The sequence below is a fragment of the Zeus faber genome (assembly GCF_960531495.2).
Source record: "Zeus faber genome assembly, chromosome: 11".
Lineage (NCBI taxonomy): Eukaryota > Metazoa > Chordata > Actinopteri > Zeiformes > Zeidae > Zeus > Zeus faber.
The window spans coordinates 9,112,180-9,137,891 of NC_137205.1; the positions used below are offsets into that span (position 1 = coordinate 9,112,180).

At 41.4% G+C, this 25,712-nt stretch overlaps 2 protein-coding genes across 2 annotated transcripts in view; one reads left to right on the plus strand and one right to left on the minus strand.

Annotated features, from left to right (window-relative positions):
- flii (FLII actin remodeling protein) overlaps positions 1–925 on the minus strand; it is a 32,900-nt gene extending 31,975 nt beyond the window's left edge. The window contains exon 1 of the mRNA XM_080009465.1: positions 807–925. Coding sequence (XP_079865591.1) covers positions 807–869 — 63 coding nt within the window. The 5' untranslated portion in view covers positions 870–925. The remainder of the gene's footprint in view (positions 1–806) is intronic.
- A 1,030-nt stretch (positions 926–1,955) lies between these two features.
- LOC307236573 (desumoylating isopeptidase 1-like) lies at positions 1,956–11,541 on the plus strand. The gene is made up of 6 exons (XM_080009041.1): positions 1,956–2,108; positions 2,349–2,370; positions 2,636–2,705; positions 5,548–5,657; positions 7,618–7,740; positions 8,476–11,541. The coding sequence occupies exons 1-6, from the start codon at positions 2,018–2,020 to the stop codon at positions 8,564–8,566; spliced, it is 507 nt and encodes a 168-aa protein (XP_079865167.1). The 5' UTR covers positions 1,956–2,017; the 3' UTR covers positions 8,567–11,541.
- The last annotated feature ends 14,171 nt before the right edge of the window (positions 11,542–25,712 follow it).

Below are 25,712 nucleotides of genomic sequence, written 5' to 3' on the forward strand. Positions count from 1 at the left end.
TTCATGGGTTTTATCATTGACTCCTGCCATTTTATACTTTATTCTATCCCCCGATGTTTATGGTCCCTGTTTTCTTTTTATTTGTTTCATTTCCACCTCCTGTTCTTTTATCTGTATTGTTCTTATCTGCGTTATGTCTTTTTTTCTCTGAAGCACTTTTTAACCTTGTTAAGAAAAGTGCTTTACAACTAAAGTTTAGCATTTACCAAAAAGCTGAGCCATGGCATCTGTAACAGCTGTGTCAACGTAATGACATTGTCGTGATTCTGATTAAAATGACACAGAACTAAAAGATATCGCCAAGACAAATAAACCAGGCAGTGTTTAGCACTTGCACAATTTCCCATTTTTGAAAGTGTGGATTGTTGATACATAGGAGAGGTTTCCTATTGTATATGGCCAACTGTATATATAAATACATGTCATTTTTAGATTTATTATACATTCCCTCCTGTAAATAAAGTATCCGTAACTGTTTGTCTACTATCAAAATAGACAGCCAAGCTTGGAAAACGGACTTGTTGTTACTTGATGAGAATGACAGACAACGCAAGTATAATCCAAGCGTGACCAAACTGAACACTAGGACACGACGTGCTCAGCTCCAGAAAAGAAAACCGTATTATTCTGACCATTAAGCTCTCGGCACGACGTTTCCAGTGTGGCCATGTCATACCCGACAACTGGCTAACGCCCCATGCTAAGCGCTGTAGCTAGCTCGGACTAGCATAGCCGCGCTTCCGCTATCCAGCGAGCTCAGCCACCATGTTGTCGGGTGAGTTATTTGCGGAAAGTTGTTTACGAACCTTGAAGTCGTTTCCACTGAGATCCACTCCCCTTATGAAGGGGAGAACTCCGGTGGCGGCCATTTGTGCCTCACTATTGCGCCGCTACGCCGTGCTGGCACCGGGCTGACAGTCTATTTTGGTCCGAGCGACCGAGGTGCGAAGGCGGAGCCACGTCCGTCACCGCGCACCGCGTCGGACGCCTTGGGGTTGTGACGTCGCCCGGCTATCGACGTTTCCTTCCCGCTGCCTTCGCGTCGAATCGGGGCGACGGCGACACCGCGGTTAACCGTCCCCATAAACAGTCACTTATCATAGAAAACAAAAAAACGAGTTCACAACACGCCCGCGCTCGTCGTGAGCTCTTATTTGAACGCTCCTGGTTGAGCAGTCGTTCAAACAGAGCCGGCGAAAAATGAACAGTGAATGTAACAGCAAAACAGAAACACAAACGTTGTGAACGTGGCTGTCACGGTGTGTGGCAGCGACGCCGTCGTCGGGGGGGATCCGGGAAACAGGCAACTGATGCGATCGATCGCGCACGTATCCAGTGGAAATATGAATTGATTATTGAACAACTAAAAAAAAAAATATATAATAATAATAATCGATCTTGTGCACGTGCTTTAACTTGTTTTTGGTTCATTTTGGTATAAAGTCGCACGTTTATCAGCCTTCCGTCGTTTGGCGGCATAGAAACACCTCGAACCGTCCAACGAGCGGGCGGACCCTGCTGGTCTGGTGTAAGCGGTGACCGTACGTATTGTGGGGCGGCGAAATCGAAGAATCTGTGTATTTGTGGAACTGTGATACACACCGATTCAAACCCCGTCGCGGGCGTCATCTTTCAAGTAAGCGAGAGGAGCGTTGGAGGGGAGCGTTCCTCCACTTGCGTGTCGGGACAAACCGAGCCACCGCACGGGGGCGCCACGTCTTTCTTCCCCCTGGCGTCGGTGAAGTCCCGCTGCCTTCCTCCCCATGAACCTGGGCACCGCGGTGCTCGAGCGACGCAAATGGCAGACGCGGCCTAAATATAACAGCACGGCTCTGGTTAAAAGGGAGGATCTGTTCGCCGTCCGTGGAACCGCGTCCCCCCCCCCACCCCGTGTTGGTCGCGACGCAGTGTTAACCGAAGCCGGTGGAGAAGCGGACCGAGCGGCGACTGGAGCGTCAGCTGTACGCGGGCGAGCTCACCGGCAGACTGGGGGGAGAAGGCGTTTATATCTAACACTATGGAACACAATGCGACGAGATACAGTGTGCAGTTGTATATTTATGACTTGTCGAGGGGAATGGCTCGTAGTCTGAGTCCGATCATGCTGGGTAAGTGACTTGAAACCTTCCTCCCTGGGCTTGGGGACATCTCTGTAACGTTTCTGACGATAAGGCACCAAGTGATGATGATGATGATGATGATGCTCCAGTAGGATTTGGGAGATTTTATTTTTATGTTTATTTCTTTTTTTTTTTTAAACCTCCTTCCTGACAGGATGAAGAGAGATTGACATGTAATGTCTATGAACATAATCACGTATTTATTTTTTTTTATTATTTTTCTCACAGGAAAGCAACTGGATGGCATCTGGTATGAATCAATGTCTTATTTCTTGTGTTTTACCGTCAAGTGGTTCTTTAAAAAATTGACTTGTGCAGATAAAATAACACCATGTTTATTAATCCCCGTGGGGGGGCGGGGGGGTAAAATTCAGGACCGCAGATTATGAAAACCCATAACTAAGCGTATCATATCATTGGATCCACAGTGGCCATAGCCACCTACCCTAATCATAGTGTAATTTCAAATGTACTGGCTTGTGTTTTATCTGGACATTTCTGTGTTGTCATGGCAGGCACACGGCCATAGTGGTGTACGGAGATGAGTTCTTCTTCGGAGGTGTGGGGATCTCAAGCTGCTCACCGGTGAGTGAGAATATTTGTTTTTGTCCTCATAACTCACCCAACAGTGTCATGACCCATGCCCCAACAACGGCAATACTCAGACTGATAAACAATGTATAATAATAGTAAAAGCTACACAATTTTGTTGTAACTGTAACAAATCTGATGTTGTCGGTTATTGTCCTTATTACAAGGGTTTTTGTGGGGGTGTGTTTGTATTGCTGTTTCTGAGTGGGGTGCTGAGTGTGTCACAATGTGCTCTGAGTCATTGTTATGGATGTTATGTGTACCAGATTTGTAGGAGGATTCATGGTGAGGAGGAGGAGGAGGAGGGTGGGAGAGAAGTCCAAACGGAGAAAAGGCATGACAACTAGTGCAAAAGAAGTGTTTCCAAAAACACAAAAAGAATGATAATGTTTCAAAACACACACACACAATAAATACATTTTCCCTTTATTATGGAATTGCTTATTGTTACTGTTACCAGTAATTATAATTCAGGAAGATCGTATACATTGTAGTGGTCGACTGATATGGGCTTTTCCTATGGCCAATGCCGATATTTAGAGAGCCGGGTGGCTGCCGGCCGATATATATAATGCAGATATTATGTTGTTGTTGTTGTTTATTTTGCATCTGATAAAATACAACAATTGAATAATAATAACAAATGAGACACAAACCTGCTGAACTTAAATGAACATTTATTTAACACTGTACACACTTTGTTATTGTCTGCATTGTCACTGCAGCGCACTTATTTTTAATAAAAAATGTATCAACTAAATACAGGCACTACAGGTGCTCACTTAACGACCGAGTTCCGTTCCTAGGACCAGACCGTTAAGTGAATTGGTCGATAAGCGAGGACCCGTGTTATTTCACCGTAAGGGGGCGTGGCCATTGTGAACGCTAGTGTAGTGAATACTGGCAGACTGCGAGAATGAAACTGAGAACGGTGACGAGATGAGATGTATACAATGTATATATAGTGTATATAGTATATATAGTGTATATAGTGCATATAGTATATATAGCATATATAGTATATATAGTGTATATAATATCTATATTGTATATAGTATATATAGTGTATATAATATATATAGTGTGTAATAGTGTATAAGGAATGATGCGCGATGAGATGCTTGACGCTGAGACGTAGCGCACACACCGCTGTATTGTACACAGTGTACAATACAGACTGGTCAGAGAGCTGGTCGTAAGTCTGAACTGTCGTTAAACAGGTAGGTCGTTAAGTGAGGAGTACCTGTAAATGTCCACAGGTAATCAAAAAACTAAACTTTGTAAAAGAAAAAAAAAATTATGAATGAAAAACAAATATTTATAAACAATAAAAAAATATATATAATAATAAACTGCGTCACATTAAAGTCTGGTTGGGAATTAGTGTCTCCCCATTACAGAAGTGCAGGATTTATTTGTTTTTACTAAATGAAGTCCCATAAAAATGGAAAGCAATGGGGAGATGGTGTGACGCAGCACGGGCCAGTGGGGACACACAGGGTTTTTGTTTGTAACACGACAGAAAGAAGCAGTCCCTTAACTCGTGTTTAAAAAATGTTGTTTCATACAAGTTAAGAAACACACAAAAATAAATAGATCTAAAATAAAAACACAGGAAAATCGCCACAGGAACGCACAAACAGTGCAGCGCTGTCTGGAGGTGAAAGGAAAAAAAAAAAAAACTCTGCTCCAATTCTCTGAGTTTACGTTTTGCCTCAAATGCAAAGTATTTACAAACAGCATTACTGTTTTCTTTGAAAACCAGTCGCAGACGCTCTGCACTTTCCGTCTTTAATGAGCTCACACCATAACAAACCGGAGCGAATGAGACGTGTGAAGACAGCGAGTGAGTGAGAGGAGGCGGGGTTATGTGGGCGCTGCAGCGGTGTGTGTGTGTGTGTGTGTGTGTCAACTCAATGCCTGAGAGAAGAGAGAGCGAGGAAGCGCAGCTGCAGTATATCGGAAGTGTGGAAAATAAGTATTGAAACCGTTTCAAATATTCAGAATCCGTAGTGTAAATATATGATAAATGATAAATAAATATTTTGGACGAGACTAGTCTGCAGATTTTTCTTGTTTATCGGCATCGTGAGCGCAGGCATTGGCGTTGTCGATTATCTCTAAATGCGCAAATATCGGTCCGATTAATCGGCCAGCCGATCAATCGGTCGACCACTAATACAGGCATCTCTGGCATTCAGTATTAACAGTCAAAGAGTGGCATACAATGATAATCGCAGTCCACAATAACAGTAATAAAATGGATGATATTACTAATGATGCTAATATAACAGCACTTGTAATAAGTACATTTGTTAGTAAATTTGAGAACTTGTTGTGGTCCCTTAGCTTTGGGACAGGCCTCGTCCTGGCAGCAGGTTTTGTGCTTCGGGGGACAGTTTGGGGACGCCCTGCTGTCTACAGGAGTGTATGTAGGTCTTTTTTCAGTGGCCTGTCATCTCTCCGCTAGAGAAACATCCCTGTTCTTCCTCTTACTCTGCAATACTCTGGAAACTATCAGGAGGAGGAGCCCTGTTCGCAAAACGTAATTTACACACCTTTACATCGGGAACTTCTCGTTCTCCCCGGCTCGGGATCAATAAATGAACTTACTTATTGGGCTATCGGAGTGCAACTGATTCTGTGTAACCGTGAAGAAATTACTTTTCATGCCAGCTGGGGGGGGGCGCTCGGCTCGATTCATTTTATAACGCTATAAAACCCAATTGACACTACCGCTTCCAGAATAGCTCACAATGCAGTTTTCGTTTTGTTTCTGTTTTCTCCTCCAAATTGAATAACCTAGCACTGACTTTATCTTCAATCTGTGTGTCAGGGTGGGACGATGCTCGGCCCCCCGGATACGGTGGTGGAGCTGGGGAAGACGGAGGTGTCGGAGGAGATCTTCATGGATTACCTGTCGTCCCTGGGAGAGAGTTCCTACAGGTCTGCTGCGCGCGCGCGCGCACACACACACACACACACACACACACACACACACACACACACACACAAAGTGAGAACTGGCCCAAATGTCCTCACTTCCAAAAGTATCCTCACTCAAAAGGTTAAAAACTCACAATGGTCCTATAAGCATAGCGATACACTCACTAACATACATAAAGTTAGAACCGGCAAAAATGTCTTCACTTAAAAGGTTAAAAACTTCCTCACAAGTATAGCAATACACACACACACACACACACACACACACAATTTGAGAACTGGAGAAAATGTCCTCACTTCCAAAAATGTTCTCACTCAAACAGTTAAAAACTCATACTGGTCCTCATAAGTATAGCAACACAAGCACATATATGGGCGCTCCTCAATATGTTCCCTTAGACCAGACCTTTTAGCCTAAATCCATCACAGAGCGACGTGCGGTGATCCAGTTAAAGTGCCTGTAAAGTGAGTTCAGTGATTTGTTTCCAAACACAGTATACATGTCAGAAAGTATTTGCAGAAAACATGTGAAAAGGGGGGGGGATGGTGGCTCAGGCGGTAGAGCTGGTGGTCTAGGGATCTAAAGGTTGCTGGTTCGATCCCAGGCTCCTCCTGCTAGCATGCTGTAGTGTCCTTGAGCAAGACACTTAACCCCTAATTGCTCCTGATGGCTGCGTCCGTCGGTGTTTGAACAATTGTAAGTCGCTTTGGATAAAAGCGTCTGCTAAATGACTAAATGTAATGTAATGAAAAGACTGAACGATGTAGTATTGAATTGTGGAGTTGAACCCTTAAACAGTTTCTCACCATTTCCGTCGGTTTCTCACCATTATTTCTTAAAGGACTTCCACGAGCAGTGTCTGGAGCAGGAGTACAGTGGAGAATACGATAACCTTCTGTTCTTCTACTCCTACCTGCACTCCCTCATCACCAAAGCCAAACATTCGGCTGGAAGAGAGTGAAATTCAGTGGTTCAAAACGTAAAGCAACTCGCATATACAGGATAATCTTGCGTTTGTTCAATGAAAAATATCCATGTTTTGGAATGGAACATATTTTCTGTACATCTAATAGAATCAACATATGCATCTCTGATTTAAAAGAACAAATAATTTTAAAGAATGAATGAATCAGTGTTTTTTTTTTTTTTTATTGTAGATGGTTCATTAAATGAAACGAATGAAAACACCGTGCGTAACCCTGTGTAACAGGGGCTTAGCGACACCTCCCTGCCCGAACCCCGCTCCTCCACCTGGGCGAAGAGCACTTCGCTGCATCCATCCATCCATGAAAGTTTTTTTTCTAAAAGCCATTCAGACGGACCGGGGAACCGCACCTCACACCTTCAATCCGATCATTTTGGTGTGATTTTATTTTACTTAAAATAATTGTGAAATATTGCAAGAAATTGAATCGCAATACTTAATGTATCGCAAAACTCCCTATATTGTGCATTTTCACAATGCAGGAACCTATTTCATAGTTCTAAGGACGTTTTTGGGGGAACCGTCTCTTTTATTGTGTCCACACTGCAGGAAGACTGTAGGAACGATCGTTGTTCTATGAACTCTGTTTTGATCAACTTATTTGGCCCCTACTCCAGGGCAGGGACTGAACCTTCAGTGATGTAAGTGCCAGTGATTGGACCAGACCTAAGCCCACGGTCCCTCGGACTGAGTCCGCCTGGGCGAGTCACATCGCTCTTGGTGCGGACCAGCCCATGTACACTCAGTGGTATCGGATCGCATTGTGAGGAGTTCACACCGCACGCTCATTGCTCACGGGTTTTGCTCAGAGATCGCCAAAAACCTGTCGGCGAGTGGAAAATCTGTCTAAACCTTGTCTAAAACTTGATAGATGAGCAGTAGATTTGCAAAGAAGTTGTGTATTTTCAACGTCCCTTGTTTTAGCTATGTAGTAATTCAATATAATGTGTGTTGCTGCTCTCTGTGGATCCCAGAGGCGACAGGTACCGGCTGTTTGAGCACAACTGCAACACCTTCACCAATGAGGTGGCTCAGTTCCTCACGGGCCACTCCATCCCGTCCTACATCACTGACCTCCCCTCCGAAGTGCTCTCCACGTAAGTCTCCGTCCCTTCATATATATATATATATATATATATGTGTATATTTGTCATGAGGTTATTGTAGATGGCCACATTTTATTTGTTTTTTTAGGTTTATTGCCCATTTTCTTATTTTTCATTTCTTTGGGTAATGCATTTTATTTACTGATTTACTTTTAGTGGTTTATTGTATGCATTTTAATTTTAGGTTTATATTTATTGTTAATTATTTATCATTAGGTAATTACATGTGGCTATTTTTGACCTTAGGTTAATTGTTTATCCAATATTTCTTTCTTCCAGCTAATTCTCAAGTTTATATGTTTATTTCAGCTAATTTATTTTTCATTCCATTTTCGTTTTCTCAAGGTTTATTCTTTTTACTTTGTTATTATTACTGCCTATTTTTGATGTGAGCTGCTGTGACACAAACCATCTATCTATCTATCTATCTATCTATCTGTCTATCTGTCTATCTGTCTATCTATCTATCTATGTCCGTCCGTCTGTCTGTCTATTTATGTGATTAGCTTTAGTCACGCTAACACTCAGGGCCTGATCACTCACTTTATCCTTTTTTTTTATCTCACGGCACAGGCTCCTGATCTGGCACCTGGTCATTTGAGTTTAGAGCCACAATGTGTTCTATTCAGTTTGGATGAGTGAAAACAGCCAGAAGACACAATTCTTGGGTCTCGTATTTCAGTCTCCTCTCTCTCTCTCTCTCTCTCTCTCCCTCCATCTCCCCAGGCCTTTCGGTCAGATTCTTCGTCCCATCCTGGACTCCATCCACATCGCCCCTCCAGGGGGCAACGTCATCAACGGAGGCCGCAGCAGCTAAAACTCCCAGCAGCCTCTGCTGGTCAGAAAAAAAAATCCTCTTTTTTTTATTGTAATTGTTTTTTTTTTTGTAATTATCTTTCTATTGTATTACTTTATATGAATTCATTATATAATATAATATATTATAATATAATATAATATTATATAATTGTGGAGGTGTGTTCTGACCCAAGGCCAGGGACTGAGAAAGAGGAGGCAGGCAGAGGCAAAACGGCGCCGGTTGGCGTGTATTTATTTAAATGTTTGAAACAAAATGCGGCTCGTGGGCCAAAAGGAAAACTTAAAGGCTCGCAGGCATATGAGGAAGTAGTCGCTAGATCGGCGCATAGACGCACGCCCGCTGTGACGTGTGCGGCGCGTTGGGTAGAGCGCTCGTCTTGCCCGGTCAGCACCGCGTCCCGCAAGCACGCCGTCCTTCTCTGCGGGGACAACAAACCCTAAATGACTTCCTGGTCCCGGATCGGACGAATCAGCGCGGTACCACTGCTGATTCGCCCGATCCACAACAGCTGAGCGGCCCTGGGATGGGAGCCTGCACCGCCTGTCTGCAGCTGGGCTTGACCACGCTAAGGGCCACCACTATAATATAATGTAATATAATATAATGTAATGTAATAAAATTCTATATAATAAAATAAAATTGAATAGGTTATAATTGAATGTAAGACCGATCATATGGCTCTCAGATACATCTCCATTACACTTATGCAGCATAAGTAGGTGCTAATCTTTTCTTTATTTTCTATTATAAATTTTTTATTGTCTTTCTAAAGAAGTGCCAAAATATTAAAGATATGACACGTCTTACAATGGCATATTAACAGAATGAAACCGTATGTTATCAGGTATGCACTTTTTTCCCTGTGCAGAAAGAAAAGTAACAGTAAAAGACAATATGAAAATGAATAGAGAGCACTCCCATATCGTAATTAATTTCATGACTGTGTATTAATGTGTTCATGGTTTGTATGTCAGTGTTTTTTTGTTCTTTGTCTGTTACATATTTGTTTACCTGTGGTGTATCTCTTCCCAGCAAAGCTTCTGTGCCTGGATGTAATCCATTTTTTTTCTTGTACGGTATAACCTGCATAACATCACCAGTATCACATTTTCTGACATGAGATTGGACCACGTGGTTGAAGCTCTCACCACAGAAAGTCGGTTAAACTGACCCCGGGGCGAGTCGGAAAATAAGACAAATGAGATATTCAGTTTGCGTTTAGTGAGGCTTAGTAGTGCTGGTTCTCTGTCCCTTCCAACACTATAGCAATCATCTACTGAAGGTTACTTTCTTAAAAAAATCTCTTTAAGCATTTCAGATTCTGGGTCTGTTGACCCAACAGCACTACTGAAACAAAAGCACCGATGGTATGTCAATAGTATAAACGAGTCTTATCAACTTATCAAATATATTTCCGACACCCGATTCTTGTCCGGTCCTGTAAGAAGATATAGATGAACCATTTGGGGTTCATCTAAGTTTTAATTCCTTTGCATCACGGACAAACAAAATCGGTGAAATTAGAACAACGAGAACAAAGAAAATTGAGTAAAGAAAAGAGATGTATGAGCAGATCAGGGCAATCAATGAAGACAAAAAAAAAAACCATTTATCGATTGATATTTTAGGTGGTCTATTTCATAAAAGCTCTTTTCAACTGGCTTCAAACGCTGCGATAGGACGTCTGCGTCGCAAATCCACATGAATGACTCATAATATCTGTTAATACGGAAAAGGTCTTTTTTTCTTCGGGTCTTTGAAGCACTAGTCCAAACCTCTTGCCCTCCTGCTATTAGAGCATTGCACAGTCTCACCTCTTTTTAGTCGAAATATGATTATACATATACAGTATATCAACGTTTCCATCTCCGTGCCTCCGCTATTCTGAGCTGTGAGATTTAACCGTACTAAATCTTGGATTGGACAATAGAAAATCCTAACGCCATGTACGGAAGGAAGGCTTAGGCTTGGTTCACACTGAACGCGTAATCGCATCCGACAGACGGTTGCGATTACGCAGGAACAGCAAGTAGTTTGCTCAGCTGGACATTTTCTGGACATTTAGGAATGAATGGACTTCCGCTGGGTTCTTGTCGTATGTGGTATTCGCAGAGGTGGAAAATTCCACGTTCAGAAAGTAAAAATCCTGACGTGTTTTTGCCCCGGCCATGCACCGATCACCTGATTCCCCTCACCTGCTGTAACTGGACCTCTGCGTCGATGCTAATGAGAAAACACAAAATCCCGGAGTGGAATTTTACTTTCTGAACCCGGATTTTCCAACTCTGCGTATTCGGTGTGAAGCAGGGCTGTAGGTCGGCTTTAATAGGTGGACACCGATATAACGGGGCAAGAAATGTATATCTGTTCCACATGATTTCAACTCCTAATGATAGTTATAGAGTTATAATGATGCAGAAAAATTAATAACCAATTATATCTCTCTTATCTAATCCAGTAGTTACTACACCTCTGGTTGGATGGTTCCACATGGAGTCAAGAGAGGTGTCCAACATTTGATGGTCATGCGTAGAATTTGATTTATACCTTTTCATAATAATTTAACATTTTGATGCACACTTTGGCTTTTGCCTAAACCGCGGTAGCCTTTCTGGAGGTGGATGACAGAACAAGCACAGACAAGATGCTTTAATGAGAAATTAACCACGAAGCTGGTTTTAAAGGTTGCTTTTCTGATACTTTTGGGAAATTCCCCCATATTTGGGAGCAGTATTTATGATTTACTTAATAACGTGTTGTTTTTAAGTTTTAAAGCTTTGTTTGTTTTAAGGCATCCCTCTGCTAACCTGACCACTGAAATGGAGAACAACCCCCCCCCCCCCCCCCCCCCCCCAGCTTTAAATTATATGTTATTTCAATCCAGTTGCTGGCGGCTACACATAGGGTGAAATATCAACAGATTTATAAATAATATATTCTATATACAGTATATATCATTGTCATTTAAAGTACATGAAATATTTTCTTTTTGCACATTTGATTTTGTGTCTGTTTTGTTATTGTATCCTTAAAATAAAGCCCTTGACTGCAATCTCTGACATTATTTTGTGATGATGCTTTACTTACAGTTAGGGTTGCAAATATTGTTTCTACTGTAAAGTTGTGTAATTTGAAAGACAATTGAACATTGAAGTTCATTAACGGACCACTAGGGGTCACTGCTGCACTGTCCCTAGTTGGTGTTGACATGAAAGGGGGGGGGCCACAGAAGGTACTCATATGAAAAGCAGCTGCTGTGAATTTGATAAAGCAGCAACGCTTGTAGTGGTCATCAAACTGACGCTACAAATCAAAATACAAAACCAAAACCAAATCAATTGATCAGAAGAAGAAGGCAAATTGGGAGTTGTATTTCTGGGACCTGTCGTGTAATCCACCCACGATATGGATATCCAGGGAACTGTTAAACAAGTGATGCAGCTTCTTTCAGCAATTTTAAAAGTCACAAAGCTGCTTCCAGAGACCTTCAAACCTCGACTCAACCTTTTGATTCAGTTCTACGGTGCACAGGTTCTGGGATCTGAACCCCCTGCTGAGAGAGAGGATAATATATGCAAATACAAGCTCTGACCTCGTCCTTGGACCCAACTCTCCTTCCTCCGGGGCTGAATCAGCTCTGTTTTCGGCTTAACCAGCGTTGCTATGACATTTTGACGAATATTAACCTTTAACCGCTGGCAAAGCTGTTACGGATTCACCTCCGCGACACATTCTAATGATCACCAGCTGCAGAGAGGGACAGATAGACAGATACTTCACTCAATTTTCTCACTCTATTTACTGGCACGGTGTCAGGATAGGTACTGCGGCTTTAATAAGGGTGACATACATTAGCCTCAAACCTAAACACCTTTTAAACATCATGAAAATGAAAAGTAAGAAAAAGACAATGAAATTAAAAAGCCATATATATATATATACAAAAGTAGGCAATAATACAGGACAGAAATAACCAAATATGTGCCATAAATGTCATATTAGTGTGATTGTATGTTGAGGATAAATTATTGGTATAGATATATAGGGTTTAAATTACTACTATGTACTTACAGAGGTATTACAGCATCTACAGTGTTAGAATGTTACAACAGTGTAAATATAATGCTCGGATATTGCACAAGTTGTGTAAGTTTAAGTATTTATATTTGGCTACAAATATTAATTAAGAAAATCTACGGCCAATAAAGGTTCTGTATAATGGATGGCCGCAACAACACAGAACACACTTAAATGTACCCTTATGTTTATGCATTTATAGATTATTAATATGAATGACGTGAAGTGCAAGTAATACATTATACAGCTTTATAATCTGTAATTACTGCCAGGAATCTTTATGTAGCATGGGCCTAAAATAACGATCTAAGTCGATCTGTTGTCTGCGTGCGTGCGTGCGTGTGCGTGTGTGTGTGTGTGTGTGTGTGCGCATGTTCCGTACTACACTAAAGCCTATTTTGCATTTCCTACAGAATGTCACACAACATTTCACATGGCACATCAGAGTTGGACGTGTGTTTGTGCGCGTGTGTGTCTTTGAGAGAGAGGGTCTGCTTTGAGGTGTTTAAAAGCCCCATTTGCATAAGCGTAAAGCACGCGCTGGCACGCCACACCAAGGTGCCAGATTGGCGAAGGATTAATATTTCATGTGCACGCAGTCCGCCATGTGTGTGCGTGTGTGTGTGTGTGTGTGTGTGTGTGTGTGTTTGCAGACATTCACTGGATGAGTGTCAAATGTTTTTCTACTTTTGGGTAAGTGTCATAAGTCTACGCCTCGACTATTCTTACATGGGTGTCATTGTTGTGTGTGTGTGTGTGTGTGTGTGTGTGTGTGTGTGTGGTGTGTATGTTTTGTTTACCGCTGAAATTCGACCACTTCACACCAGTAGTATTCACTACCAACATGGTTATTATTGTTAGGGGTTCAGCACAACTTCAGCTTCATTTTTATTCTTGGCGTTTTTGGGCTAAAAGTATCTGAAACACGACAACCGCAGTACACACAGACATGGTTGAGGTCTCTTTAGAACCGGGCTGTTTCAGTCGTCTTGTTGTTCGAGTTTGATCAATATTGATCTACATTTGGAGCAGAAATGATTGAGAAACTGTCATCATTTAATTTGTTCCAGGAGCGTGCCCCTTTGTGACATCATCATGCAAAGTTATATACGTCCGAGCTTCGTCTCTCTGAAGTCATTCCCCTCCACCCAATTGCGAGTACGACACCGAGGGTGAAGAAAGTTGATTTACCTTTGTGCGAATCTTCGCGCACGGAGCGTAGCTGCTTCCTATTCCTTTCTCCTCTCCTTTATATTCCTTTCCACTCTTTGGTTTATATTGCGGATACGTCCAAATACCTGGAGTGATGTCATGTGTGATGCGTCACATCCTGCCTCCTGCACGCTACACCCAGGCTCCGCCCCTTGCCTCAACTAAGCAGAGTATTTCCAGTGGGTGTCTGACACAGACAATCTCCGGTTGTGCCTGTGACATCTAGACAGACAGCTTGAGCCGGCACTGCGTTTAAAGGAAACTCGGAAAACTGTAGCTCGTGCTTCGTTTTATAAAACCTCGGACACTTTAACCGTTCAGAGAAGACGTTTTCGCACCGCAGGAAGTTCTAAGAACCACTGGAGGAACCAACCTTTTCTTTTGCGTCCGTAATTGCATCATCCAGGAACGATCGTAATTCTTAAAACACCGTTCTCACACTTACAGTCACGTAAGTGCACATTGACTGATCCAGACTGACCCAGACTTTTGTAACTCGTGCTCCGTTTCACAGAATCCGGAAAACTGTAATACCTACCTGAAACGACTAAACTGGACCCTGTGTATTGCTGCCTGCAGCTATATTTACTATTTTTATTATTTGTCATGCCTCCATTAGGTTTCATTCTTTGAGCGTCACAATAATATTACAACACTTATACTCTAGCGGCTAAGCACACTAGCTCCACTCCGTTCCATTGTTAGTGCAGCTCTATTGTTTCCCTCGTCCTCTGTGATGATTACAGTCGCTCAGAAATAGATTTTCTTAAAAAAAAAAAGGGGAATTGATGAAACTCTGATCCACTTCCCAAACCCTGATGGAAATATCCGTTATTAGGTGTTGTTTATTAAACATAAACATTCAGGAAATATCTATTCGGTTTATCTTGTGTCACGGTGCCAGACCCTCTCCGCCTCTTCTCTTCTCTTCTCTTCTCACTCGCTCGGCCTGTTTGCTCAACCTCTCCTTGTTCTTCATCCGTTCATCTTCTTTCTCTCTCTCTCTAATCCCTCATAACCTAACCCTAGCTCAATTCGGAGACAGTTGCTCACGGGCTAACACACACACACACACACACTCGTCCTCAAGTCTCTCTCTCTCCCTCTCTCTCTCTCTCTCTCTCTCTCTCTCCCTCCATCTCTCATAGAAATAGGCCATGAAGAAGTATGAGATGGTCCATTGGACGACTCGGACTCTGCACATTAAGATCCTAACGTTCCATCACTGGCGTACACACATAGTTACTCTCATATTCCCACACACTCATACACACACACACACACACACACACACACAGCACAAACATCAATTTACGCACACTTTTATAATCTCTATTCATCTCTTGTGTGGGCAGATTACAGTATGCCAGGATGCTGGATCGGTGCTGTAATGAGAGAGAATTACATACAGCGCCTGAGATAGGATCTGCATCCCAACGGGTGAGAGAGGCAGCGACGTGCTCATCAGCAGGAAACACACGTATCTCTCTCTCTCTCTCTCTCTCTCTCTCTCTCTCTCTCTCGCCTACACAGAACAAACACAACATTACATTACTGACTTTGCCATGTGTTTGCTTGTTATTGTAATGTTTATCATTACCTTTACCATTTTTTTTCATCTTTCTGCTTCACTGTTAAGTTCATTGAATTAGTTATTGTACTGTATATGATGTCATTTTTCCTGTTTATTTTTTGGGTAATTTTTATTTTCTACTTTTTAAAAAATTGTTCTTCTGTTATCTTTTACGTTATCTATCTATCAGTCAGTCAGTCAGTCAGTCAGTCAGTCAGTCAGTCAGTCAGTCAGTCTGTCTGTCTGTCTGTCTGTCTGTCTTTGAGTGTCTCTCTCTCCCTTCGCCCTACTACATCTAACTTATCTCCCCTTTCTTCTTTCCTCCAACTTTATCTTTCCATCACACAATCCAAGGACAGGCGAGGCGGCGCCAGCTGTCCGGGTCAGCGTTTCCGGATCATGTGGGTGAGCGGGCGCAGTAGCTTGTTGCTCGCGTGGAGGCGGGGCCAGGTCAGATGCCACCTTGCACACATACAGTACATGCATACATAAATGCATAAACGGGTAGAGGAGTGAAATGACCGCTGGACCTTCTGCCGCATCAGCCATCACACACAAGAGAATGGTTCTGTGCATGTGTGCGTGTGCATGCGTGTGTGTGTGTGTGTGTGTGTGTGTGTGTGTGTGTGTGTGTGTGTGTGTGTGTGTGTGTGTGTGTGTGTGTGTGCCTGTGTCTTTGTGCACCAAATTGACCATTAGGTGACCTTGACACATCATCATCGGTTCGCTCACAACAGGTAACTTTTACTCAATCCACTCTATACACACACACACACACACACACACACACACACACACACACACACACACACACACACACACACACACACACACACACTGTAAGTGTCCTCTCTCTCTCTCTCTCTCTGTCGTTTTGACAATTTCCTGCTTACAGCAAGTAATCCAGTACCATCGGATCAACACAAGCCCATTCTAGGAAATTGCCTTTTTGTCCAATCACACACACACACACACACACACACACACACACACACACACACACACACACACACACACACACACACACACACACACACACACACACACACACACACACACACACACACACACAATGTCGCAGCTAGATTGATACAGCTCCATTATAAGGCTACTATCACAGAGCAGTGGGGACTGCAGACCCATGTGCGCCCTCATTAGGGGGACACGAGTGTAGCCACAGTAGTGCTGCCCTCCCCCACCTCTGCTCCACCCCCAAACCCAGCCCCCATGTCCACCGAGACCCCAGGATCTCATCCATGTTGAGTTCTATATTGAGTGACAGAGAGAGAGGGGGGGGGGGGGTCAAAGAGGGAGGACATAGAGACAGAATGAAAAATGATGCAGAAAGGGTGAGAGATGCAGGTGCAGTGGGTGGAGGATGGCGACAGAGAGGAAGATGAAGTGAGGAGAAGGAGATCGAGGAGAGTTCACAGAGAGAAGGTTACCGGGGGGTGTGAGAAGAGAAGAAGATAAGAGGCAGAACAAACGAGAGGGAGAAAGCGTAGCACAAGCACCCGCAGAGAGATGAGAAGGAGAAAGAGAAGGAGGAAGAGAGCGGAGGAGGGGAAGAAGCAAGAAGCCGGCAAAAACACAGAGGCTCTAATCTGGTCCCTGGTGGAACGCCAGCCAGAAGGGCAACACTAATTATACCGAGAGCCGGGGCCGAGATACGGAGAGATCCACTAGGGGAGGACAAAGAGGGTGGATGGATGGACGAGTGGGAGAGGGCCCAGAGGAAGGAGTCGCTGAGAAGGTAAAAATAGATGGCAGTTTCGGGCTGGAATCCTGAGTGAAACGGAGATCATCACAGGGGTTTCAAAGAGTTTCAAAAAGTTCTGCTCTGGGAACCGATTACAATCACAATCACAATCACAATCATGCGGCAGTTGTTGCCTTTATTAATGGGGGTATAGTGAAAAAATGTAAAACATCAAATCAAAACCAATTTTTTAGTTTTACTCTAGCTAATTAGTCACAAAAATATTTTTTAAATTTAGTACATTTCTAAATTTGTCCCGAGAAATATGCTTAATTTAATTATATTTAATTATATTAAATATATAATAATATAATATAATATTAAATATAATTTTATATATAAAAAAACACTAAATAAAAAAAAAAGCTGCTCCAATCATCTCTTGTTTATTACATCTGATACAACTGATAATTGAGCATTTATTTTAAATGTGCCAATTTAAAAATAGATCTTGAAAATTGTTCTCTACAAGTTCTCGGAGGACAATTTTCACTCTTGCGACGCACAATAAAAGCCGTTTTGGATCTGGCTCTAGTGCATCAAGTTTACAACAAGCAAAAGCAATAGCTCGGTATTCCTCGCTGCTTCCTCGTGTATTACCAAAAATCACCACTGGATAGCGCCAGATCACAGGCATCGTCATGCGAAACCCTCGTGACGTCACGATACCCGAGTCTAAATGCATTTGCACGGTTTTGTAAATGTTTGCTAAAATCTTTACATTTTCCTTTTTTTCCCACCACCAGTCACTTTTCTGCTACTTTTAATTCCATTGAATGAAACATCATGAAATAAAATCAAATAAAATGCAAAATTGCACTGTTTCCATTCATTTCAGATAAATCCCACTCTGTTACAAACCACAACGACCATTTATAGAATATGGATTTTGTTTTCCTATGTAGAAAAAAGTCTCTCTCCACAGCTATTGATGAAGGAGATCAGTGAGTGGTGGATCAATATCAAGTGGGGGCCGATCCTCCTCTGTTTCAGGGTTTCTGATAGTAAAGGGGGGCTGTCCATTGTTCCCATTATTCCGATACCCCAAATCTACAGAAATAGTAGGTAAATGTTAGAGATGGTTAACTTTAGCTATAAGGTTCGAGATTAGGGTTAGGATGTCATTAATGCCCAAGGGAACATTTTTTGGACTATTGGGGTTTCGGATTAACGGGCCGCCGGAATGGCATGGCTCCAACCATAGAGGCTAAATGACTGGTCGATAGGTCCAGTGTTAACAAGAAAATACAATTCTGCTTCACCCCTGAGATCGTTACGCAAATTGGTGCGATCGATTTCAAATCACCCATAAAACCTTTGATACTTCAGAAACAGCATAAAATACAAATGAGAGACAAGAAGACACGCACAACTAAAACTGCATGAGTAATTTAAACTTAGGAAGAGGAAATGTTGCCAAAGAGGAGAAACTGTGTTGTTCGGTGGAGCCTGAGATTATATTCACTTGGCAGCCTCGGAGCTGCATTTACACCGGTTCCCTGCCTCCCCTCCAGAGAGAGGTCGGTGGATTATACTCGCACACACTGCGGTGTGAGCTGTGTTTCCCCTTCAACCTTGCAGTCGTGAGCCGAACATAAAAGAAGAACTCCAGAAAAGCGCACGCAGCAAATCCCATTTTATTTGGGCAAATTTCCCTTTTCTTTTTTCTTTGTTCATGTCTCAGGGCCAAATGCCTACACAGTGTGATGAGTTGAAAGGTGGTCTCAGTTTCATAAAGGGCAATAAATAGTCATATCCGCTGTTATTCCTCTAAACAAACAACAAGAAATGAGCAATAACAAGTCACCCATTTAATGTTTTTGCTATACTGTATGAGCATATTTTGTATCATAACACGTTTTGATAAGATGCAATAGGACATTAATAAAAAAATATAATCTATCAATATTCTCATAAATTCCAGGACAATGCAGTGCTCGTAAATATTGTGTCATTGTCATTTGAATAAATTAATTTAATTAATTTGTTGAATCTAAATAATTTTTTGTAATTTTAATTTAATATAATTTAATTTAATATTTAATAAATACATGCAGTATATGTTCAGCTGCATTTCAAAATAATAACCTTCCCTTCACATTCCCACCTTTAATGTATATTAATAACATCACACTCATAATTATCCGACCCATTTTGTCCATCCCAGCCTCGGTGACACTGACCTTTCACCTCAGCCTCACTCTTGTCCTGCAAAGGAGAAGTTATTAGCACTTTAATTTTACAGCTGTCGGGAAATAGGACGGTGACGGCGCCGATAACGGTGAAGCCGATGACGATAATGCTGATGGTGACAATGATGATAATTGCCAAGACTGCAGTTTCACGTCAACTACACTAAGGAACCAGCATTTCCTGTCACTTACACAGATCCTCTGGAAGATGCTGATGATGAAGTTCGAGAACCTTTTAGAATTTTCAGAATTTCTGGATATTATTATATTATGTTATTATATTAGTTTTTAAAAATATTTTTTACTTTTTTATTTTCTTTGTATATCTATATATATATATTACTGTTTTTCTACATTTTTTTAAATTGTTTTTTTTCCAGATTGTTAAGCTTTTTTTATGCCAATTCAAATATGTCCAATGGCATAACATTGTCAATTCTTTTGATATGAAAATGTACTTGGCTGAATGAATGGATTCCGATTCTGATTCTGAAGTTCTAAATACAGATAAAGAGAAACCACAACAACATTATACTTTTTCATTTCTTCATTGAGTAAAATGATCCAACATCAAATATCTTTGTCTGATAGCCTCTAGGCTTATCAATTCACTTAAGGGGATCATTTGTTATAAACCTGGGTCAAATGACCCCCACATGTGAACCAACTGAACTGCTGGATCATTTTGCTCAATAAATAAACGAAAAACTTCAATGTTTTTTTGTGTTAATTTGTTTCATTGGCTTTATCATCCCGAGCTTGCGGAGTTATTTCTGTCAGGCAACTTGACGGTGACACGCCCTTATGGGCCGGCCTATTTAAGCAGCCAATCGCTGCTTCTTTGCTGCCTGCTTAATTGTCTGTTTGCTTTGCTGCGCTGGCTCCACCTCCCTGCATTCACCTGTCGGGCTCTACTCTTCTCTCCAATGAGGGGCTCATCCCTCCTATATTTCTAGCTCACTATGTTTGCCTATGTTTGCTGTACACCTCGTCGGGAGTGGTGTGCAGTAGAGCCCGGGCAGAAATCTGTTTTTAGGGCATGAAGAAGATCCGAACACCTCCTACGTCACATTTATGCAGAAATTCAGACCATTCAAACTAGTGCATGTACACGTGCACACAAAAACATAAAGGAGCGCAGACATGAGCTCTGTTTTGCCAATGCACGCACTCTCCCGCGTACACTCACGACGAGGTCAAAGGTCGTCATTTCGACGGGCAGGCGGGCTCGTGTGCGCCGTCTTTTCTCTTCGTGGGGGACGCAGCCGGCTCGGCAGATGCCGCAAGAAGAGAGAAATAGAAAGACACCGACTCAGCCCGACCTCGAGGCGTGTCCTTCAGCTTCAGGGTTTTGTAAGAACTCTTCCTGCGGTTCCGGTGTGACTCCAGTGCCAACTAGTGGTGAAAAAAAAAAAAAAAAAAAAACCCCCAACATATGACACATGACTTTCATTGGCTTCGTTCGACCACGAAGGCAAAGGCCATGGATGCCTTTGGGGCTGTGCTGGAGTGGTTCGCCTTTAAAGACAGCAGAGGTAGACAAGGAGAACAAAAACGACAATGACAACTCGTGCCGGGGTGGACGGTCCACAGAAAGAAAGAGAGAGAGAGAGAGAGAGAGAGAGAGAGAGAGCAGCCGCGGCGAAGATGGAAAAGTAACATGAGAGAGAAACGGTGCCCAAGTATGCAGAGGTTGACAGACAGAGAGACAGACAGATGAGATGGCGGGGAGAAGACAAGGAACAAGAGAAATGGGGTGGAAAGTGAAAGATCCCGGCCCCTGGAAGCAAAGAGGCCGTAAAAAAACAAAATAAATAGACAATCTTGTGATCATCTGCTTACATTTGGGTTTTATATGTGTGTGTGTGTGTGTGTATGTGTGTGTGTGTGTGTGTGTGCGTGGGGGAAAAAAGCTATAAGCTACTTGTAAGAACATTCCTCTCCAATGCTCGATCCTGACGGGTCCTTGCAGTGTGTCCTTTAATGTGAACGTGTGTGAGAGCTTCCATCTGTGGTGAAAAAGTTTCAAATCGCGCTTCAAATACACTGACGACGGAAATAAGCTCTTGTGTCTCTAGATCAAAATTTCAAGGCTTAATCAACTTTGAATTAAAGTCAGAATAGTCGGTTGTGAATGGAATTATTTATTTTGATGGAATGCGTGTGAATCAGTCACACTCTGCGTTTTCGCACCGCTGGAACTTTTTCGAAGTTCTCGGAACTTTTGGAGGAACCGTCCCTTTTTTTTGTGTCCGCACTGCAGGAAGTAGGAACTATCGTAGTTCTTAGAACGTCGTTTTTGAGGGACCTTTTTAGCTCCTACTCCAGGGAAGGGACTTTCCGGCGCAAGAGGAACCTTCAGTGGCGTAAGTCCAGGGTGATTGGTCGAACACATGAGCCAATGCAGCACCGGCAACCGGCATATTTAAAAAACCGACAACCTCAGCAAAAAAAAAATACGCTTCATTTAGAGTAAATGTCTTAATTTACAAACAATTTATTTCCAAAACATTAAAAAAAAAAACAGTGCCCCTCCAGTGACTCTGGAGGGTCCGTGTCGGGACGCGGACGATTGACACAAATAAAAATATATTTATTACTTTAATACATATTTATATCTCCTCATTGAAATGTGCATTTTGTGCACTTCTATCTGTTTTATCCTGTTATTGTTATGCAGACAGATTGATGAATGATGAGCCCTGAATTAATTCAGATAGCGCGTATGTTTTTGGCTTGGCAACAATAGGAATCACACGCTTCATCTTTGGGGAGAGATTTCTCTTTCTCCTTCCTCCTTTAAAAATGTACACTCTCCAAAAATGATATAAGTTCTCAGTGGGCATCAGCGGCAGAAATATTTATTTAACGCGGCGATACGCAAATCTTTGCCTTTGTCGGCTTTGTAATATTTTTTTCTTCTTCCCCCGAACATTTGAAAACCCCTCCAAAATCCTAATCAACACATGACTAATACATATATATATATATACAGTATATAAATATACATACGTGTGTTTATATATACAGTATGTATATCTTTAGTTGTGTTGAGAGCTGCGGCAGTTTTCCCAACAGTGAACGGGAGGAAAGATGACATGTTGACAAGATGAGGAGAGTTGTAGAGTCAAATCTACTGTTGAGTTGGGGAAATAAATACAACAACAACAATAAAAACCCCCACACTTGTAGCCTTGAGCAACGATGTGACAGCTTGGAGAGCAAAGAGCTCTCCAGATAGGAGGTGCATGAAAGGAAGTGAAGGCAGAACGAGAGTCACGAGAGAGACAATCAGAAATGGTAAGAAAGAAACATGAAGTCACACGAAGTGAGTTTGTGTTGCGAGACTCGCAAACAATTTGTTGGCGGCGAACGGATCTTTCGAATCATAATTGAACGACTCTTTTTGCAACATCATTAATGAGCGACTCTAATTATTTACTCTAACTAATACTGTAGTTCTCAACTTCAGTGTAAAACTTGAGCTTATTCTGGTGAACACAGAGCTACAATTCTGACTGGATTTTGATGAATTAAATGAATTAGTGCAGCCCTGCAATTTTGATCTTGCAACACAAGAGCTATTTCCATTAAAAAAAATTTTTGAGTGGAATTTGAAAGATGGCGTACCCGGCAAACTGCAGAGTGGCTGAAAGACACAACCTTTAAAATTATAAACAAACGACTCTTTTTACTAAGTGACATGTTGAGAACCGAATCTCAAAAAAGAGTTGAACCTTTCATCGTTACTAAAGGTTCTCACAAACATGAGCTGGTTCTGATGAACACATAGCTGCTATTGTGTTGATTGGAAGGGATTGGAATTTGATTGATTATTACATCCTTGCAGTTTTGATCTTGCAACACAAGGGATAGTTTCCATTATGTAAGTATTTTAAGGTGTATTCTCCCACGGTTCACTCGTGTGCTGCAGCACAGTGCTAGAAAAACACTGAGATAGATAGATAGATAGATAGATAGATAGATAGATAGATAGATAGACAGATAGATAGATAGATAGATAGATAAATAGATAGATAGATAGATAGATAGATAGATAGATAGATAGATAGATAGATAGATAGATAGATAGATAGATAGATAGATAGACAGACAGATAGATAGATAGATAGATAGATAGATAGATAGAAAGAAGGATAGAGAGAAGATCACAGCTACCACAGGAAAATCACAGGTTAATTATGATAGATAGATAGAGAGAGAGATAGATAGATAGATAGATAGATAGATAGATAGAGAGAGAGAGAGAGAGAGAGAGAGATAGATAGATAGATAGATAGATAGATAGATAGATAGATAGATAGATAGATAGATAGATAGATAGATAGATAGATAGTGAGGTGTCTTGGAATATGTGGCGTCCCAAGACAATACCCATTGTATAACATAAAGTGCCTGGGATCTCAAGAGAGAGAAACAGAGCCCATTGTCAGGGGTCCCGGTGATAAGGGAGGTGAAAATGTGAACGGTGACCTATGTAGGGGAATCAGATGGGCAGCGTTATCTCTGGTTAAGCATATAAGTACCAGCCCGAGTTTCATTCAACAGAGAATCCATCCGGCTCCGTTCTCTCCCGGACGTCCTAGGCAAGTCTGGTCTGATGCTGTTCTTTTGTAATAAACCTATTATTTTATTCAAGTCAGGCGTCAGCGGTTTCTCCTTCATCAGCGCATCAAATCGATCAAGAAACCTTAAAGTGGCGTCACAAACTAGGATCTGCTGGGCCTCACCTGCCGATGCTGCCTGCTCCAGAAAATGTAGCTGTGTGTGGTTCTTGAAGCAGTAGTGTTTTGTGCAGATAAGCTGCACTGACAAGAGCAGTTTGTGTGGAGATGGAGATGATGCGTTGATGTGTGAAGTTTCCGTCTAAATTGGGGTTTATTAAGTAGTAAAAGACGTAAATAAGGGGAATAAGAGAAGTAATTGTAAAGAATTAATTTGTAGAAGTTATTGTAGAATGGCAGAACTAGTAGCCAAAAGTTAATTAAATAACCATGCAAGATTAATGGAGACAGGGCCCGTATCTCCTTAAAAAGTAAGACGTGTACATAAAATTATGCGCGAAAGTTGGCGATAGAAAATATAACATAGTCAAATCTAGTTAGTAAAAACGACTCAAAATTGAAAGAATTGACTCAAAATAAAATTATATGAATGAAGATGAAAAAGATGAAAGTAAAGTGAAAAAGAGATAAAAGTTAAAAGTCTAAAGTAAGATGAAAAAGATGAAAAGTGAAGCAAAAAGAGTTACAAGTTAAAGGCTTAAAAGATGAAAAATAAAGTTTGAGAAAAAATGGGGAAAAGCAGGGCTAAACCAGCCTAAGAGAATGAGTGCATATTGAACATGCATGCTGAAAGAATCTGATTAAAAGGATAATTTGTTAAAAGTCTGGCCAAAGTGAAAATCTTGATGAAATTAGAAAAGTATACATGAGTTGACGTTAAAAGTATAAAGTTAAGCGCTGTTGAAGTTTTTGGAGTATCAGATGACAGACCTTTTGGTGTATGAGTGTGCCTGTGCGTGTGTGAGAGTGTGCCGCGGCTAAAGAGATGTGAAGAGATTTGTGTATTGTTCGTGTATATGTATAAATTATATATAGAATACATGGGTTATTAAATAGGTATACATACTGTATGTGGTGAGCAGTTAAATAATACATAAAAGAAACATTTCTTGCCCCTTTAGTGATAAATATATATGAGCCTGTTTATGGACTTAGTAAAGCTGATAATAAAGATTATGAGCCTTTCTTTAAGGACGTTTGATAAATATATATGAGCCTTTTTCTTTAAAGGGCGTTTGATAAATATATATGAGCCTTTTTCTTTAAGGACGTTTTTATCAATATATATGTGCCTTTTTCTTGAAGGACGTTTGATAAATATATATGAGCCTTTTTCTTTCAAGGACGTTTTATACAGTTGATAAAGGATATGAACCTTCACAGGACTGAAATGAATATTAAAATAAATAGAAATAAAATCGGAAAACAGGAAAATAGAATAAAAATAATTAATTAGAGGTGATATTAGATTGACTAATATATCCTTTAGATTGAAATGCGTCATATGAATAAAAGTAAACATTGCTTTATTTCAAATGTGCGAGAAATAAAAAGCTGATAATGTATGTCTCATTGAATTGTATTATAGTATGTATAAGCATTTAGAGTGGTCTTAAGACACTAAACTCTTGTGTCGTTCTTTGCTGAGTGAAAGCTGGGGGAAAGACAGAGAAGATGGAATGTGTCTGAATTGGATCATCCAAAGGGCAGATGACAAGACATCTGGCAGTTCTTCACAGACACC

Excerpts from the sequence above, each read along its gene's own strand:
- LOC307236573 (XM_080009041.1), top strand. The coding sequence starts at position 2,018 with ATGGAACACAATGCGACGAGATACAGTGTGCAGTTGTATATTTATGAC. Across the intron at positions 2,706-5,547 it reads GGATCTCAAGCTGCTCACCG|GGTGGGACGATGCTCGGCCC; the intron begins GTGAGTGAGAAT and ends TCTGTGTGTCAG. Across the intron at positions 5,658-7,617 it reads CTGGGAGAGAGTTCCTACAG|AGGCGACAGGTACCGGCTGT; the intron begins GTCTGCTGCGCG and ends TGTGGATCCCAG.